At 41.9% G+C, this 17,988-nt stretch overlaps 1 protein-coding gene and 2 long non-coding RNA genes across 3 annotated transcripts in view; 1 reads left to right on the top strand and 2 right to left on the bottom strand.

Annotated features, from left to right (window-relative positions):
- The window catches only part of LOC138754547 (uncharacterized), a 29,078-nt gene extending 14,091 nt beyond the window's left edge, over window positions 1–14,987 (bottom strand). The window contains exons 1-3 of the long non-coding RNA XR_011351818.1: window positions 14,921–14,987; window positions 12,752–12,875; window positions 10,795–10,897 (exon numbers count right to left, since the gene is read on the bottom strand). This is a non-coding gene — a long non-coding RNA (uncharacterized lncRNA). The remainder of the gene's footprint in view (window positions 1–10,794; window positions 10,898–12,751; window positions 12,876–14,920) is intronic.
- Window positions 1–17,988, top strand: part of prdm2a (PR domain containing 2, with ZNF domain a) — a 132,875-nt gene that overhangs the window by 25,492 nt on the left and 89,395 nt on the right. The window contains exon 3 of the mRNA XM_069918969.1: window positions 16,881–16,951. Within this exon, the coding sequence (XP_069775070.1) occupies window positions 16,919–16,951 (33 nt within the window). The 5' untranslated portion in view covers window positions 16,881–16,918. The remainder of the gene's footprint in view (window positions 1–16,880; window positions 16,952–17,988) is intronic.
- The window catches only part of LOC138754548 (uncharacterized), a 43,504-nt gene continuing 40,991 nt past the window's right edge, over window positions 15,476–17,988 (bottom strand). Inside the window, exon 4 of the long non-coding RNA XR_011351819.1 lies at window positions 15,476–15,617. This is a non-coding gene — a long non-coding RNA (uncharacterized lncRNA). The remainder of the gene's footprint in view (window positions 15,618–17,988) is intronic.

Below are 17,988 nucleotides of genomic sequence, written 5' to 3'. Positions count from 1 at the left end.
CCTCGGGACAAATCTAAAACCTAATCGGGGGGCATCAGAGTAACCATGGGGGAGGCTGTTTGAGAACCAAATCTATGATGTGAATGCTTGATAACAACCTGGCTATGATGTAAATGCTGTCAATAACCAACACACCATCCCAGTCTCAAAATGAAAAGATGCTGCAAAGTCTCTCTCTCTCTCTCTCTCTTGAATTGTTTCCAGTATAGCAATCTGATTTGTGTGTGCTCTGTTAGAGCTCCACCGTTGAAGATGTTACAAGGACATCCATCACAATGGAGAAATAAGGGTGCGAGCTCTGTTTCTCCACCCTCCCTCCCACCCCACTCTATTGTTCTTGACTTTGCTCCCCTAACTTGACACAAATATAAAGCATTTCCAATTCACCTACTTAACATTGGGAGAGTCACTGGTTTATGCCTACCTCTGACAGTGTAGTGACAAATGAACCATATACTTTTGCCTAGTTTCCAGAGACCAATAGATTATCAGCTACCTCTCAACCAGTTTTGAGCACTTTTTGTTTTGTACAGTCACTGACATTGAAATCATTACTCTGGGCTTTTGCTGTATATGCCTCTATCTAACATGTTGGAGAACCCAAACTCCTCACTCCAATTCTTAATTTTCCTATGTTCAGGTGGTGAAACTCTCCAGTTTGCATTGTGACAGAAGAGGTGTCAATTCCTGTAAACAAGGGTTATGCAGCTTCTTGGTGTTTCTGCCATCTCTAATGCCTTTTCAAGTCCAAGGGCTCTGTGGTTAGTGAGATGGCTTTCCTTCTGGTAAAAGTTAATAAGCTTCTCCTGAACACTTTGCCATTCGCTTTCCTCAACAATCTTCAGGATTTCTGTGAAGAAGAGCAGTGAGTTTTTTAAAAATCGTATCATGTCCACTTGAACTCAGAAAGGTAGAGGCAGTAGTGCTGGGATTGCGCTGGTGAAGTTGGATGAAATAGTCATGGCAATCATTATTGGAATGGTTAGGAGCCATGCACAAAGGTGTTAAAACCTCTTTTATTTGGTGTAATGGAGTTGGTGGAACCAACTCTAAAATATTAATATTATTATCAGTTGATAAGTCTTTAAAGCTCACTGGCCATGATTAAGATAGCTCATTCATTATAGGAGACCAGTGTGCAGATGTATTGGAACTAATGACAGTTTCCACTATCGTCTTTGCAGATAAAAGTATTAATTGAAAAATTGAATTTCTTCAGTTGCAGAAGGTTAAGGCAGTTTCACCTCAACTTTGAGATGTAAAATCATTGAATGAGGTCCAAGTGACAGGAATTCACAAAAATAGGTTGTATCTAAAGAATGGAACGTGATAGGGAAATGCTACGGTGATTTCCTGCGGTTTTGCATCTCATCGCTTTTACATTTTTTGAGGCTTTTTCCTTCTGTAACAGCCCTCTGCCTGATCATCTCAGCAGTTTATTATTGTCTCGTGATACTACATTTAGAATGTGACATACATGAAATTCTTTAACTTTTGCCTACAGAGAGTCGCTTCTTAGTCCAGCACTTAAGCTTATTCAGGCTATTAGTCTTCCTTTTTTGTACCTATTCTGCCCCCACCCTTCCTGTTTTGAAACAAACTTATTTTCTCCCCAGTGCTGGTCATTATGTTTTTCTTTCCACAGATGCTGCCTGACTCGCTGAGTTTCCAGTATTCTCTGCTTTTGCACGAAATCATCTTCATTGGGTTATTTGAATGTTTTACTGTCGAGCACGGGAGGAGAAAGGTGCTGGATGGGGAAGCTCAGCCCCACCGCTGACCAGTGTGGTGATACAACCACTGCCCCGGCCGCAATTCTACCTGCCTACTGCAGGGGGCGATCACTGCACCTGCAGAGGTAGGCAATCTGGGAGGCTGGCCTCACCTACTCGCCGGCCCATTATAAAGACTTGTGCCTGCTCCCTTTGGGAGTCAGTCGAGCACGTGGAGCCAGGAAGGAACAGAGACCTTGTGTGTACGAGTTTAAGCAGATTAAAGCTTGTTTGTACAGTCTACGAAATTCTTCACACTTCAGTGCTTACAATTTAATCTGCTACAGGCCATTGACAACGTTTCCCCTGCCTTTTTACATCGTCAACATTGATCTGTTGATTTCCTTTTCTATTATTTCATCTTTTGAAGGCTATGCTGTGAAACCACATTCCTAGAGTTTTATTTTTGTAAAGTGTGAACCTTAAAACCATACATTAGAATGAGAATAAAATATTTGCTTCTGGTTAACATTTTTAATTTTACTTCCTTAACTTTAAGTTGGCTGCAATCTGACTCCATGTGCTGGTGTTTATAATGAACTGTAAAATATTTTCTAAGAATTTCATGTGAACACAGAATAAAATGCAAATTAGGATAGATTACAGAACATGAACAAAGACTGAAAGTAACTTAATGTAACAGTGTTGCATTTCAAATGTAAAACATGATCTAAATATGGGAAAGAATCAATAGTTCTTATTAACTGGAAGTGTTGCATGAGTCAGTGGGCTGGAAAATAGGCTTGGGTGAAGGCGGTTCTTGCTCAACTGGATGTCTTTACTGTTGCTTCAGGTTGGAAAGTGGGCGAATCAGTTGTCCCTTTGCCAACTGTGGAATTGCTGACCTCCCCCAGTGTGCACCCTTCGACCAAGCTGAATCTCCCCACCTTTTAAGTCAGCCTCTTCTTCCATCGGTTCTGGCACCTCCACAGTGTTGTGGTGTGCTTGGGCTGGTGAGTGGAGAGTGGCTAACCTAAACCCTGGGAAGGAACAGGGTCTCTGGCTTTGCTCACCAAAGAGCAGAGATTTTAAATCAGACCTTTGTTCTCCATTAGTCATTATCCCAAAATAGATTATTACAAGGTTGATTTATTTAAAATGTTTTCCCTTTAATTCTTAATGCTCCAGTCAACCTGAATTGGTGTTACACAGTGAAAGTAGATAACACAAAATGTAGCCTGGAATTCTTGTGCTTTTCTCAAGGGTAAAATTATGACTTCTTCCAAAATATTCATCTATTCATTTTGTATTATATCGTCATGTATCTATGTAATTTTTATGTGGTGTGTGTATGTGTATGTCCAGGGAAACGGTGTTTCATCTGGTTGTATCTGTACAGTCAGAGGATTATAAATTTGTGTGAAATTTAAAATGAAGGACAAGTAGTTTAGTTATCTTCTGGGCACAAACTAATGACAATGTTCCATTGAGTTTGTTGTACTTAAAGTTTGCACAGAGACAGAGAAAATGCAAGTTGCTGTGTACATCAGGAATCATAAATCGCTGAAGCTGGAATGTATTAGGCAGATTATTTCCCTGCTTCAACTTTTTAAGAAACAAACTGACTGGAATTACTTCTAAAGTTTGTCATCTTTCTCCGTATCATTCCCTTCATTTCCTATCCATAAAGCTTTCGCTTCCCATGATTTTGAGATTTTCAGAACTTTTCCTTTCCGATATAAAATGTCATCATAGTTAGCGTCGGGGAGCACGGATAGCCAGTGACCCAGGTTGAATCCCGAGCTCTCTGTAAGGAGTTTGTACCTTCTTCCAGTGTCTGCGTGGGTTTGCTCTGGGTGCTTCAGTTTGCTCCCACCCTCCAAAACGAAAAGGGGTTCCAGGTCAATTGGGTGAAGACATCTAGTGACATGATTACATATTAATACACCATGCTGCTTTCCCTGTTTGACTGTACAAATATAAATAAGGGCAGTACAGTTGGTGTAGCGATTAGCGCAATGCCTTTACAGCATCAGGGTTCAAATCCCATGCTATCTGTAAGGAGTTTGTACATTCTCCCATGTCTGCGTGGGTCATACGAAATGTCCAGTGGTTGTAGGTTAATTGGGTGTAAATTGGGTGGCAAGGACTCGTGGGCCAAAATGGACTGTTACCGTGCTTTAGGTCTAAATATAAATATTCACCCTGTCAGCTCTCAGATGTTTTGTCCTTCCTTAATGTGTTTGGTCACTGCTGTTGTAGTCATTTCCCGATCTGAAGAATCTGGATTCTGTGCTGTGGACTTGTCCACTCTTCATTTTAGTCAATATATGAACACAACTGACCATTCCTCCAATTTGGTACTGAGGACATGATCTCACCTTCTGCTGAACTAAATGTTTGCAACTACTTCACTTGGAATCCAATGTAAGAAACATCTAAGAGTAGTACTTTATATTTGCTGTGTCTATACTTTCTGCATGCAATTCGTTGAATAGAATGTTGGTGAAGACAATTCTATGTCTCTGCTTTTAAGAAAAATTCTAGTTTAATAAAAGCAAATTTAAATTAAGTTTCATGTTTATGGAGATGCCTCAGTGACTGAGGGAAGGTGGCCTTGTTTACACCGACAATGGTCTACACCTTTTAAGAAGGAAGAAGCCTATGTGTGTTTATGATGAAGTGATGTTGACTATCTCTCTGTCTACATTTAAATTTTTTAAATTTAAATATTAAAATTTTACATTTTAAAATTAGACGTAGAACACAGTTAACAGGCCCTTCTGGCCATCAGCTTGTGCTACCAAATAACCCAATTGTCCTACAAAGCCCATACGTTTTGAGAAGAGGGAGGAAAGGAGAGCACCAGGAGGAAACCCACGCAGACACGGGAAGAACATTCAAACACCTTTCAGGCAGTACTGGATTTGAACCCCAGTTATTGATACTGTAGTAGCACAGCGTGAATCCTCATGCTAACCGCAGCAGCCTATGGTTGAACGTATGTGGCTAAGAAGCTCAACTTGGTGAAGATTTTGGCTACATGAAGATATTAGGAGGTCAGTGATGAGTACTGTTTGTTATCATTCGCCTGATTTATGATTGTCGCATAATCTCAAGTCTTCTCAGCCTGGGTTATGACCTCAATTAGAGTTGTCTATTCCTTCTAAGTCATCACTAGAACATTTCTTCAGTATGACTGGTTCTTCCGCATGACTTTTATTCAGCAAATATGGTGCGATATATTTATTTGGCATCAGGCTTGATGCAGACGTGGGCCTTTTTTATACCCATCGCTGCCAGCTCAAGCATCCTTGAAGAAATATTAATAACGAATCCAAGCATGATTTCACATTGCCTTTTTAACGAATTGCTAGTTTTCTTAGTCGATCCTTGCTCGCTCAGAAATGTTGGTCATTTCATGTGGTCAGCTAGAAATATTGGAAATTCTGTTTGTGTGGTGATTTAGCTCCGTGGTTATAATGAACAATCTACTGTTTATGGGCATTCTGCAGGTCCTTTAGATAATTGACTGTGAAATGTCGCTGCCACTGCTTCGTCAGTGGTGAAGGTAATGTGCAAGCCCATATATACTGATGGACAAATTTCCTCTCTCTGAAAGGGTCACATTGCCAGTACAATTTTGTATCCCATCGCTACATAGGTCTCTTCTGACACATACGATCTTTGTCAGTGAAAATGGACAGATATGTGGTGAATGGCCTGTCGCAAGAATGTTCACCACTCTCGCCCACGTGACAACAGCCATGTTTTGGGAATTGTGTTTTCATGCTGCTGTCTTAACTATGAATTAGATACATTGTGTGGATGATGAATGAAAATCCGAGTCTTTACGTGCCATTTCCAAGAAGATTGAAATTTTGAAATCCAAGGCGAATGTAAGATTCTGTGTGTATAACTCATGAGTTAAACCACCTGCAAGCATTTTGCTCAGTGTATAACTTCAGAATTTGCCAAAAGAGTATTGAAGAATGTATTCAGACAATTCAATGACGTAGTCATTTACTCTTTGATTCCACGTAAAGGAATAATGACCTTTCTCTGTTTGAAATGGCTGGGATTGAAATATTCCTTCAATTTCTGCACTGCTTCAGTGAATAAAACAGAGGCACTCTGTTGAGCTACCAGATTAGTGAGGGTGTGATAAATATGAACCAAAGTGTCGTTAGGAAGAAGAGCATATTGACTCTCGCCATATAAGGTTCTTGTGCTCAGTTCAACGCACCTTGGCTACATATGTATAAGTGAGCCAATGGGGGCGGGGCCAGGAGGTGGGACCAAGCCTTCAGGACAACACACTACTTCACTGCAAGGTTTGAGTTGCTATTTTGACCCTTGTTACTCTTAAGCTGTGATTTTGTTGTGCTCAAGGTATCCTAGTCTAGCTCTGCTGTGTCTTCTCCAGTTATTGACATTTCTGTGTCAACTCATCTTCCATCTGGGCACCCTCCAACAGGATGGCATTAACATTGACTTCTTTAGTTTTCTCTCTCTCTCTCTGTTCCTTTTGCTTCCTTTCACAGAGCCAAAATCAATTCTCACCTTTCCTCATCATATCTAGTTTATACCTTTTTGTCCGAAGGTCTTTACTCTTTCCCCCTTCCATTCTTTCCCCAGCATTTAATTCAGATGTTTGCCTTTTTTCACTCATACCTTGGGGAAAGGCTCAGGCCGGCTTTTCTCTCTCTCTCTCTCTCTCTCTCTCTCTCTCTCTCTCTCTCCCCCACCACCAAAAGTCTCCCCTCAGTCATTTTCCCTTCCTGGAGTCCAGAAGTTTCTGCAAACTTACTGTCCTCTGTGCTAGCAATCACTAATTAGCAGGTTTGACAACATGTGTCTTGGTTTTTTTTCTTTTCTCTCACTCTGATGAGCTGTTTTTATTTTCCTTGCCAGTTGTGGGACGTCGTCTGCCTATGAATGTGATAGGGAGAGTGAGCACCTGTCATGCCTTAAAGAAACTTGGTCACATCATAACATGTGCCAGGTTCCCATTGAAGACTGCCAACTAACTACCATGTGCTTGGCGTAATTATGGATGGATGTTATTATTCATATTTATGACTCTAACATATTTACTTGTGTACTGCATAAATGTATTTTAAATGGTTCTGGTTTTGAAAACCATCCTTTAACATTTGTATTCTCCAGAGAATCTTGTGCTCCACATCTTGCCTGTTGACATCTTGAACTCTCTAGGGATTTTTTTTTTAAATCTCTGATTCACATCAACGAGAATAACATTTTCTTGACCTTAAGCTTTCTCACAAATAGTTGGGAGCAACTTCTACTGTGAGGTTCAAAGCTGGGGTCACTGTTACTCCACCTGCAATGTGTTGGGTTAATGACACTGCTTCTATAGCAGTCAGCTTTCATTACTGACTGCTGTCTGCTGCAAGCTTGACATATTGCCTCGCTGCTGATCTTCTGGCATTCCTGTTTGTCTTTTGGAGCTCAGCAGGTCACGATGACTGTTCAGCTCAATAATCACCCTTGCACCTGCAGGTTGTAGGAGCTTTTCCAATGCAATTACAATTTACAAATAACTGAATGTATTTTTTAACCAGAATCAACATTGCATTTCATCAACTTAAAAGTATTTGACAAAGCAGTCTTTTGAAATAGTTCTGACAATTATTTTTAAAAGAGGAACGATTTCACAGAACATAAATCTTGACCTCGTCAGTTTAGATTTCAATTTTAGAGGTACAGAAATGGTAACAGGCCCTTTCGGCCCACGAGCTTGTGCTGCCCTAATGACACTTAATTGACCTGCAAACTCCCCCAGTAGGTTTTGAAAGGAAACTGGAAGGCCTGGAGAAAACCCACTCAGACACGGGAGAACATTCAAGCTCTTTGTAGGCAGTATGGCATTCGAACCCCAGTCCTGGTCGCTGGCGCTTTAACAGTGTTGCGCTAACCCCTACGCTGTAAATAATCAGGAAAAATGAAATACAAGATTCAACATGACATAGTGAATTTTAAACAGTGTTTCTCAAATGTTGAATTAAGGCTCTTTCTTCACATCTGGGGAAAGTACCCTGCGCCCATTGCCAATAATCACCTTATTGCAACATGGACAATCTGAGGCATCAGGATTGTCCTTGGGATTTCTATGCATTACCAACATCTCCAATACCAGTGCAAAAGAATGAAAATCAGGATTTATTGTCACTAACAAGTCATGAAATTTGGTGTTTTTTTGGCAGTGTCATTGTGCAAAAATGCATATTGTAACGACTTTACGACATTACTATGAAAAATAAAACATTTTATTTATTAATTAAATGTATTTATTTATTATTTATTAACAAATAATAATAACATTAATAGTCCACGAAAAGTGAGGCAGTGTCTTTGGTTCACTGATCATTCAGGAATCTGATGGCAACATGAAAGAAGCTGTCCTTGTGCCGCTGAGTGCTTGTCCTCTAGCTCCTGTACCTTTTTCCCGACAGTAGTAGAGTGAAGAAGGCATGGTCTGGGTGGTGGATGTCTTTGAGGATAGAAGCTGCTTTTTTTTAAGACATCGCCTCATGTCGATGTCCTCCATGGAGTGAAGTCTGGTGCCCGTGACATAACAGGCCGAGTTAACAATCCTCTGGAGTTCATCCTTGTGCTGAGAGTTGGCGTCACCATACCAGGCAGTGATGCAGCCAGCCAGAATGCTCTCCACAGTACGCCTGTAGAAGTTTACAAGAGTCTTCGGTGACAGACCAAATCTCCTCAGACACCTCAGTGCTGAGTGGAGAGCCAGTGATATTTCATCTGCCGCGGAGCAATTGTGATGACAGGCGAATTGCAGTGGGTCCAGATTTTGATGAAGGTATGTATTAATTCTACCCATGACCAACCTCTCGAAGCATTTAATCACAGTAGAAGTTAATACTACTCAGGGGTAGTTGTTGAAGTAGCCCACGCTACTCTTCTTGATTGAAGCTGGTGGCTGGTGGGAACCTCTGACTGCAGCAATGAGAGGTTGAAAATATCCCTGAACACACCAGCTACCTGGTTGGCGCATATTTTCAGTGCCCTGCCAGGTACGCCTTCAGGGCCTGACTCCTTGCAAGGGTTCACCCTCTTGAATGATGTTCTGATGTCACCTCGGAGACAGATATCACAGGGCCCTCGGCCTTTTCAGGGATTCTAGTAGCCATTGTTTGTTTCTTCTTCTCAAAATGGGCATCGAAGTTGCTCAGCTCATCACAGCCACCAATAGTGTTCGCCCTCGCTTTGTTGGCTGTAATGTCCTGCACTGTAATGTATCTGTCTCTGGCTTCCTCCGGAATTGCCACTTTGCTTCAGAGATGGCCTTCCGCAGGACGTACCAGGACTTCTTGTAGAGATCTCGATCCCCGGCCTTAAATGCCCTTGTCTCACCCTCAGCAGGTTGTGGATTCTCCAATTCATCCAGGGCTTCTGATTGGGGAAACACCTGGTATTTCCACATGTGCGCATACTCGTCAATGCAGGTCTTGATGAAGTCAGTGACACCTGTGGAATATTCATTCAAGTCGATGGATGAATTCTTCAATATGGTCCAGTCCACTGATTCAAAGCAGTCCTGCAGACGCTCCTCCACCTCCCTTGTCCACACCTTCGCCGTCTTCACCACTGGTGCTGTGGTCCTCAGGGTCTGCTTGTACACCGGGAGTAGAAGTACAGGCAGGTGATCCGACTTGCCGAAGTGCGGTCGTGGTATGGCTTGGTGTGCGTTCTTCATGGTGGTATAGCAGTCCCTTGGTCTCACATGTGACGTTTTGGTGGTAGCTTCTCAGAGGCTTCTTCAGGGTGGTCTGACTGAAGTCTCCCATACAGGGTAGTGTTTTACTTTGTTTTTGCACTTTCTAATGAGATTACATCAATGTTATTGAAGCTTCATTTATCTTCTCCCTCCTATCCAACCTGCCTCAAGCATTTAATTCAGACACTTATCTTTTTTCCCTCTCGCACCTTGAGGAAGGGCTCAGGCCTGAAACGTCTGCAATATATCTTTACTGGCTGCTGAGAGTCCGGCCGTGTTCCTCCAGGACTTTTGTAATTTGACTACAGTCATAGCGTCTGTAGACTTTCATGTTTCACAGTACCACAGACCCCTGCTTCCTGACTTCTAGCAATACATTTATTCTCTCTCTCTCTCTCTCTCTCTCTCTCTCTCTCTCTTCTTCCCCCCACCACCCCCCCCCACCCCACCCCACCCCTTCCTTCCCTATACACCACCAAAAGTATTCTCTCAGCCATTTTCTCTTCCTGGAACACAATGATACCAGAAGTTTCTGGATCACGAGTTTCCTGCAATACTTTTCTGTCCTCTGTGCTGTCAATCCCCAATTACCAGCAGAGATGTGTGCAAGGAGTCATGCGCCTCAGATTGAAAACCACTGAACTAAAGACGCATACCAATTTTGAGGTTAAAAGAACAATGAACCAGCATTTTTAATTTGCAATTCACACAACCTGATTTTTATATTTAAATTAAAAAGATGGAGAATAGGAAAAGCAATGGTAGAAAGTAGCAAATGGGAACAGAAAATAAACAGGCAGCAAATGTGAAAAGTGAAATCAAGAAGGAGGCCCTTCTTCAGAACTGTGAAGGAGAGTTAAGAGAGGTCATTTCAAATTGCAGAGAATCTAGGGAGAAGGATGGATAGGGCAAAGGGAATGGCTGTGATAATACGAGGTCAGGCAAATAGGTTGATGGGTCATTATGGTGGTTATGTTCCTTGCCTTTTGTATGTTGCTAATAGCAGGGCTGTAGCTATTGGACAGAGAAAAGGTGAGTTAAAATGGTAAGTTCTGATGCAAACAAATCTCTAAGATTGGCTAGGAGACTGCAGATGGAAGATGAGGTATTGTTCCTCAAACTTGCTTTGGGCCTTGTGATAATAGTTCAGGAGCCCACAGACAGAGGGGTGAGAATGCGAGTGGGATGAAGAACCAGAGTGGTTTGCAATGGCAAGCTCAGGATCGTTCAACTAAACTAAACACAGGTGGTCCACAATTCGATTTCTCGATAGATGTTGGAATCAAGTACAGACGACAAAGTGGACAATAAATGCATTACCTTAGACTCTTGCATCGGGGCACGTTGGCACTCCAGAACGTGAAGAGTCCACAGCACAATGGAGTGAGAGAGAAGATTCAGTGTCCTGATCTGTTTTTACTCTCTGAAACAAAAATAGATTAGCCAATCACCCTCAAAACAGGAATATCTAGAGATATTCAATCTGTTAAGCAATATCAGTGAAAGAATGTTCATGATTGATCCTTGTAGAATGTTGCCATTTCCAGGCAATTTATTTTGTTGCATTCATCGGATTTTTAAGAAGAAAAAGGTTCCAAATCTAAGATATCCAGTGATATCTGATTCCATGAGTCTTGCTTTGTGGAAGAGCAGTCGATGTGCTATGGAAACTAAATGTGGTTTGTTTCATTAAAAGAAGCTGCTTCTAGATCTTAAAGCAAAGGTTTAGTGTCTTACATCCAACATGTAGCCAAGTCAACTTGAGCCAACTGACTGCCCTTGAAAGCCGACAAAGTTTCAGCTAAACAGATTTACATCAGATTCTAAAAACCAGTGCATCTACCTGAACTGGCTCTTGGACAGTGTAAAGAAGTGTAACTGCCAATCTCTGATAACATCCAGTGAAGTATTTCTCCCATTGGCCGGAGGTCCAGAAAATATTTACATCCGATAGTAAAAATTAGGTGGTGATTTCTTGTGATCCAGGAAGGTTTAACAGGGTCTTTGCTGCTGAAGAACCCACGAGCAGTGGGCTGTTGGCAACTCTAAGTGAGGAACGTACGGATGCTGGCGACTGTGGTCAAAGGACTCACGCCAGACTGTGGACTACTGGAGACTGGCTGAATGGGTAGCAGGTATTAGAACTGAGATGTGAGAGAGTGCTGAAGGCTTCCTGACCAGATCTGGTACTCGGGTCGCCTATGATTTGACTGGACTGTGTGGCGTCTGGCAAATTCCGCTGATGGTGAAACTTTGTCCGCCTTCCAGCAGACTAAAGCAAATTTTGTGTAATGTTGGAACTCTTTTACTGTATGACAATAAGGAATCATGAATCTTAAATTACAGGTACAGCACACCTGCAGTATGTCACTTGTAATTGGAGGATAAAATCTTGTTTGCTTAACAGAAACACCGTTCTATCACACATTAAGTGTCTGCTTTTCAAGAACTTCTTGGCAAATGTGGAGACAAGAACTTTGATGCAGCTTGCCGCTTTTGTGACCTCTATTGACCAAGGCTCATCGGTATTGCTGAGCTGTTAAGAGGAAAGCCTCTACAACAGTGGTTCTCAACCTTTTTCTTTCCACTCACATACCATTTTAAGTAATCCCTATGCCATCGGTGCTGCGGTTAGTGAGTGGGAAGGGAAGGAAGAGAATCACTGCTCTAGACTCGATTGTTACTGAAATATTTTGCTTGAGAAAAATTGTCATTGACCCATTCCCTTTGGAGTTATGAAACCGTGCACATATCGAGTCAGTTAGGGACAATTAAAACAGTGGTTTTCAAACTCCTTCTTTCCACCCACATACCACTTAAGCAATCCCTTACTGATCACAGAGCACAGGGAACACTGCCATGGGAGAGCAGCAGCAATCATCAAGGATCCACACCACCCAGCACCCGCTCTGTTCTCGCTGCTGCCATCAGGAAAGAGGTGTAGGTGCCACAAGACTCGCCCCACCAGGTTCACGAATGTTTGCTACCTCACCATCAGACTCCTAAACAATAGACTCAATTAGAGACATTTTAAGGACTCTTGCTCTGCATTGAATGTATAAATAATGAATATTATTTTTTTTTGGATATGCACAATCATTTCTCCTTTTTGTGGTCGTTTCTTTCATGAGTACAGTTTACACGACCTGATAAATAGAAATTCTGCCTGGCCCACAGGAAATAGAATATTGGGGTTACATGTGATGTCGTGTATGTACTCTGACAATAAATGAACTTTGAACATTCTCCAGAATAATCCTGTATCTTAATCAATTACCTTCTGTTAAAATGAACTTCTTTGGTAACATGCATTCTTTAATTCCATTTTCGAATGCAGTGCCGAGCTCTTGCTGAAGTTTTCACTGCTGTTTACAGTAAGTTTTTGGAAGTGTGCCGGTCCACTGCAAAGTACAAAACACAGAAAAGATGTCAATTCAGATGGGAATGGAAATAAATAAAATAGAAACTGCTGGAAGCAATCTGCAGCTTTGTGGGGAAGAGAGTTTTTGTTTGAAAGGTCATTGACCTAAAACGTTAACCATGGGTTTCTTCTGTGCAACAAATGTGGTGCATTTTTCAGCAGGCAATTCTATGACCCATTGTGTATTTCTGACCTTTTTTTTCTCTTTGTTTATTTCCCCCCCCAACCCCCCTGTATTTTCAGAATCTGCCCTGTGCTCGATTTCAGACTTCCTTTTTATTATGGATAAGGCATCCACCTTCCTTTAGTAAACCGTACATATTGCAATGAACAGAAAGCAAGCAACTGGCTGAGCTCCATGGAAATGCACGGTGATCGTGCAATGCATTTCTTCAGAAGCAGTAGCATGAACACGGGGGTAATTCCAGAACATTCCAGGTGTGCACTGCAGTGTACAAAAGAGAAAGATGTGTTTATCAGCCTCGACTTATGGAGTTCAAACGGATGTTGATTAAGTTGATAGAAATATCAAAAGAAGCCATTTTCCTGCAATAATCTCACAGGATGGCCCATAAATGCCATATTGGGAGCTGATTGGGATATAATCGAGTTGCAATTTATAAACCATGAAGTTTGTCCTTTTAGTAATATGGAGTAGGGAAAGTTACCATATATTTCGGTTGACCCTTGATAAACCGATTCAGTGTATAAGTCGACCCTTGAAAAAAGCCTAAAAAAGAACCCCAACTGTGGCACAGATTTTCATTGAGATTTTTTATTGAAAACAACAACACAATTAGCACCCTTCCAAATCCCTCTCGCTTATCATTGTCGGAAGCAAAAACGGCAGCAAGCACATCCATACTCTCTGAACCTGATGAGGCTGTGTCAGCTTCATCGTCAGTATCCCATAACAAATCATTTTCTGTGCCATCAATTGCACAAAAGATACTGCACTTTAAGTGATTTTATCACTGTCTCTCACTTTGTGCCATACCTTGAGCATGAAGCTACACATTAAGGCAATAGGGGAGCTGATAGACAAGTGCTCCTCTGGCAGCCAGCATGAACTGGATGGGTGGAATGGCCTTGTGTGTGTGATGTTTTTCTATTGTAATATAGAAACTTGGGTCCTTTTGTATTAATTAACCACTCACGAGCCTCCCTCTAAGCTGTGCGCAAAGGAAATGAATGTGCACGCTAAAGGTTAGTTACCTAAAATAATGTAGTATTTAATAATTATTGAAAATAATCTCTTAGCTAACTGCTTCTGCTAACTAGTTAGTCAGGTTTACAAATACAGTGCTACATTTGCACATCACTAATTAACTGTTCCGGTTTAAACAGCTGCAGCCATGTTTGGCGGACAGTATTCATATCGTAAAGTTTGATGGGCATTATTGTTATTAATTTATTTAGACATTGCATCAGATAAAAATAAGAAATACTCATTGACGTTTTATTTAATGGAACATCAAACTGAGAAAAGTAGTTCAAAGTATAGAATAAAATTTTAACTAAATACGTTACTTTGTAGAATGCAACTGTACATGTATTACAAAAATATTCCAATAGAATTTTATTCGCTATGAGAGATAGGCTGCGCCAAAATGATCTTCAAACAATTTTATGTTTACATTTGCACAAGCATTCAGTGTGCGCATACTACTGTCACAGGGAAAAAAATTGTACCACCAAAGATTTTTGCGCACGCTGACTACTGTTCATCAGAAGGAACATTGCTCATGCACTTGTGGGACATCCATTTGGCATCTAACCTGAGGTGGAACATTTGCCTCTGATGCCCTCTTGTGGTCAGGAGGACCACTAACTCCCAATCCCCATACTGTATGGTTGTAAGAACAAATAGCCAGACTGTATAGCCAGTCTGCATGGCCAAAACTAAAATAGTGATTTATATTAGGAACATAGTTGTGTGTTACCTTGTCAAAAATGATCAGTGATGTTCAGAAAATGCATTCCATATGCTGGCGTTTGAATGAATGGATGAGGAAGTTTGCTTACCCAAAACATACGATTCATCAAGGTGACAACGTACTGGACCCCACATCCGAAATCTTGCTGCATTGGCTGCAAAGAATCAAATTTTGGAAACTTAAATGCAACAGACAGCAACTATGATGGCCATGCACTTGTCTCACCCTCGGAGGGCAACCCCAACTCCAGGTTCCCACAGACCATGTTCCTTCACCATTCCCACACAGACATATCATCCAGGGGCAGGGTAATGTCAGATTTAAACATGAGGAACAGTACAGCCTGTTTATCTTGGAAACCCTTAAAGATAATGGCATGAAAATCAATTTTCTAATTTTAGGTCCCTCCCACCCCCCACCTCTATCTATTCCCATTCTTACCTTCACCCCTATTCTTACCTTCACCTCAACCTTCTCAGTAGTCTCTCCCACTATCTCTCTCTCCAACTCTCACGCTTACTCTCCAATACCCTGGCACCTCATCAGCCTCTTTCCCCCTTCATATGCATGATATCACCCTCCTTTCACTTTATCCTTGATAAAGGGTTCTGACCCAAAATGTTGACCTACCATTTCTATCCATGGATGTTGCCTGACCCACTGATGTCCTCCAGCTCCTCATTGCTTGCTCCAGATGCCAGCGTCTCCAGCCTTTGCTTCTCCGACGTCATATGGCCGAAAATAGCTGCAAACGTATTTTCTTTGAAAACTACAAAATGCAGGATCTAGAAAACAAACAAAAAATGTTTAAAAAATGGTGCTTTGTTAAGCTATAAGTTTGACTGAAATGGAATTTTAGTAAATGATTAACTGTGTGGTTACCTTGGAAACTGAACTTATTTGCTGTGTTTCTACTTCTTGCCCACGTGTGAGTAGGAGATTTGCTCATACCATTTTACACAGATGACTAGCTTGAGATTTTACCAGTGCACTCTACCCTCAGACTTTGTTGCACATCAGGCAACGTGTGGTTGCTAGGCTGCTTGTATGTTTGCATTAAAGCATTTCCATTTGTCTCAAAAAGGGAAGAAACTTGCTATAAACTGGGCCATGTGACTGGGGATCCTATGCACTGTAGAACTTTCACCATACCAGCAAGGAAAGCACTCTGGTTTATAATTGTGTTGCCTCATTCACCAGATAGGCAAGGAGATGAGGAATGACAGAGCACCAATGCCAAGAGAGCATCAATGTCAGCTGGTTCCATTTCTAAACCATCTTTGTTTGCACTGCAGTCAGGAGGGAAAGAATCCAAGTATATGACACGGGGAACATTACAATCTAAAATTAATATTGGATTTCAAATAAATACTGAAGATACTGTAATCCTGGCTGTAAAATTGTCGAAGGCGAATAGTGAAGATTCTGTAATCTCGAAAGTAAAGTGTTGAAAACGTCAATGTTCTTCCAATTCTCACCTCTTGCACATCCATTTTTCTTAAATATATCTAGGCCTTTGTACTCCCATGCCACCAGTTGCCTTTTTCACCACACTTTGAGTTTCCTAAAAATCTGTGACATAATTGTCAATGTTCAATAAATGTAGAAGCAAACTATTAAATTTAATTTTAGACAAACAACACAGTAACATGCCCTTCCAGCCTATGACCCCATGCCGCCCAATTGTCCTATAACCCCTGTACCTTTGAAGCATGGTGGGGGGGAAACCGGAGCACTAGAGAAAACCCACACGGACACAGGGAGAATGTACAAATTTCTTACAGGCAGCACCGGACAACCCTGGTATGCAACAGAAGCTGGGGAGGAGGGGAGATTGGCAATGATAAAATTCTGGGATCCTCGACTTGAATCTGTCTCTGCTCCCTTTTTAGGTTTCTCCTTTAATTTTGCCTCTGTAACAAAGCGTTCAGCAATCAGTCCTCACAACTCAGAAACCGACACATTGTGAAGCAGCTTTGAAGGTGTTATCTGCACGTAAGCAGGTGTCATTTATTTCAGATATATTTTCACTTTGCTTTTCTTTGCAGTGATGACTGTGTGATTTCAAAAGAGTTACCTTTCGTCAATGCTCCAGTATCTCACCATGGAGGAATTAAATGTAAGTGTCAACTGCTTGTGGGCATTCAAGGATTATGTGTTTTCATTATTTATTAGAAAAAACGAGCCTTCCGTCTCGCATGCAGGCACCTTCAGCGCAAACTCCGGGAGATCCAATATGAGTGGTGGACTAGCCTCGCCAAACGAACCCATCTTAGCGCCAACATTGGCGACTTCAGGGGTTTTTATGAGATACTAAAGGCTGTGTACGGCCCCTCACCCCAAGTCCAAAGCCCTCTGCGCAGCTCAGATGGCGAAGTCCTCCTCAGTGACAAGATCTCCATCCCCAATCGATGGTCAGAACACTTCCAATCCCTTTTCAGTGCCAACCGCTCAATCCAAGAATCCGCCCTGCTCCAGCTCCCTCAACAACCCTTGAGACTAGAGCTGGATGAGGTCCTTACCCGGGAAGAGACATATAAGGCAACTGAAAAGTGGCAAAGCAGCAGGTATGGATGGAATCCCCCCCCCCCAGAGGTCTGGAAGGCTGGCGGCAAAGCTCTGCATACCAAACTGCATGAGTTTTTCATGCTCTGCTGGGACCAAGGAAAGCTGCCTCAGGACCTTCGTGATGCTATCATCATCACCCTGTACAAAAACAAAGACGAGAAATCAGACTGCTCAAACTACAGGGGAATCACGCTGCTCTCCATTGCAGGCAAAATCTTCGCTAGGATTCTCCTTAATAGACTAATACCTAGTGTCGCCGAAAATGTCCTCCCAGAATCACAGTGTTGCTTTCGCGCAAACAGAGGAACTACTGACATGGTCTTTGCCCTCAGACAGCTCCAAGAAAAGTGCAGAGAACAAAACAAAGGACTCTACATCACCTTTGTTGACCTCACCAAAGTCTTTGACACCATGAGCAGAAAAGGGCTTTGGCAAATACTAGAGCACCTCGGATTATCCCTCAAGTTCTTCAACATGGTTATCCAACTGCACGAAAACCAACAAGGTCGGGTCAGATACAGCAATGAGCTCTCCGAACCCTTCTCCATTGACAACGGTGTGAAGCAAGGCTGCGTCCTCGCACCAACC

This window comes from Narcine bancroftii, chromosome 2 (assembly GCF_036971445.1).
Source record: "Narcine bancroftii isolate sNarBan1 chromosome 2, sNarBan1.hap1, whole genome shotgun sequence".
Lineage (NCBI taxonomy): Eukaryota > Metazoa > Chordata > Chondrichthyes > Torpediniformes > Narcinidae > Narcine > Narcine bancroftii.
Note: the sequence above shows the minus strand (reverse complement) of the source record. Positions and strands in the feature narration are given on the sequence as shown.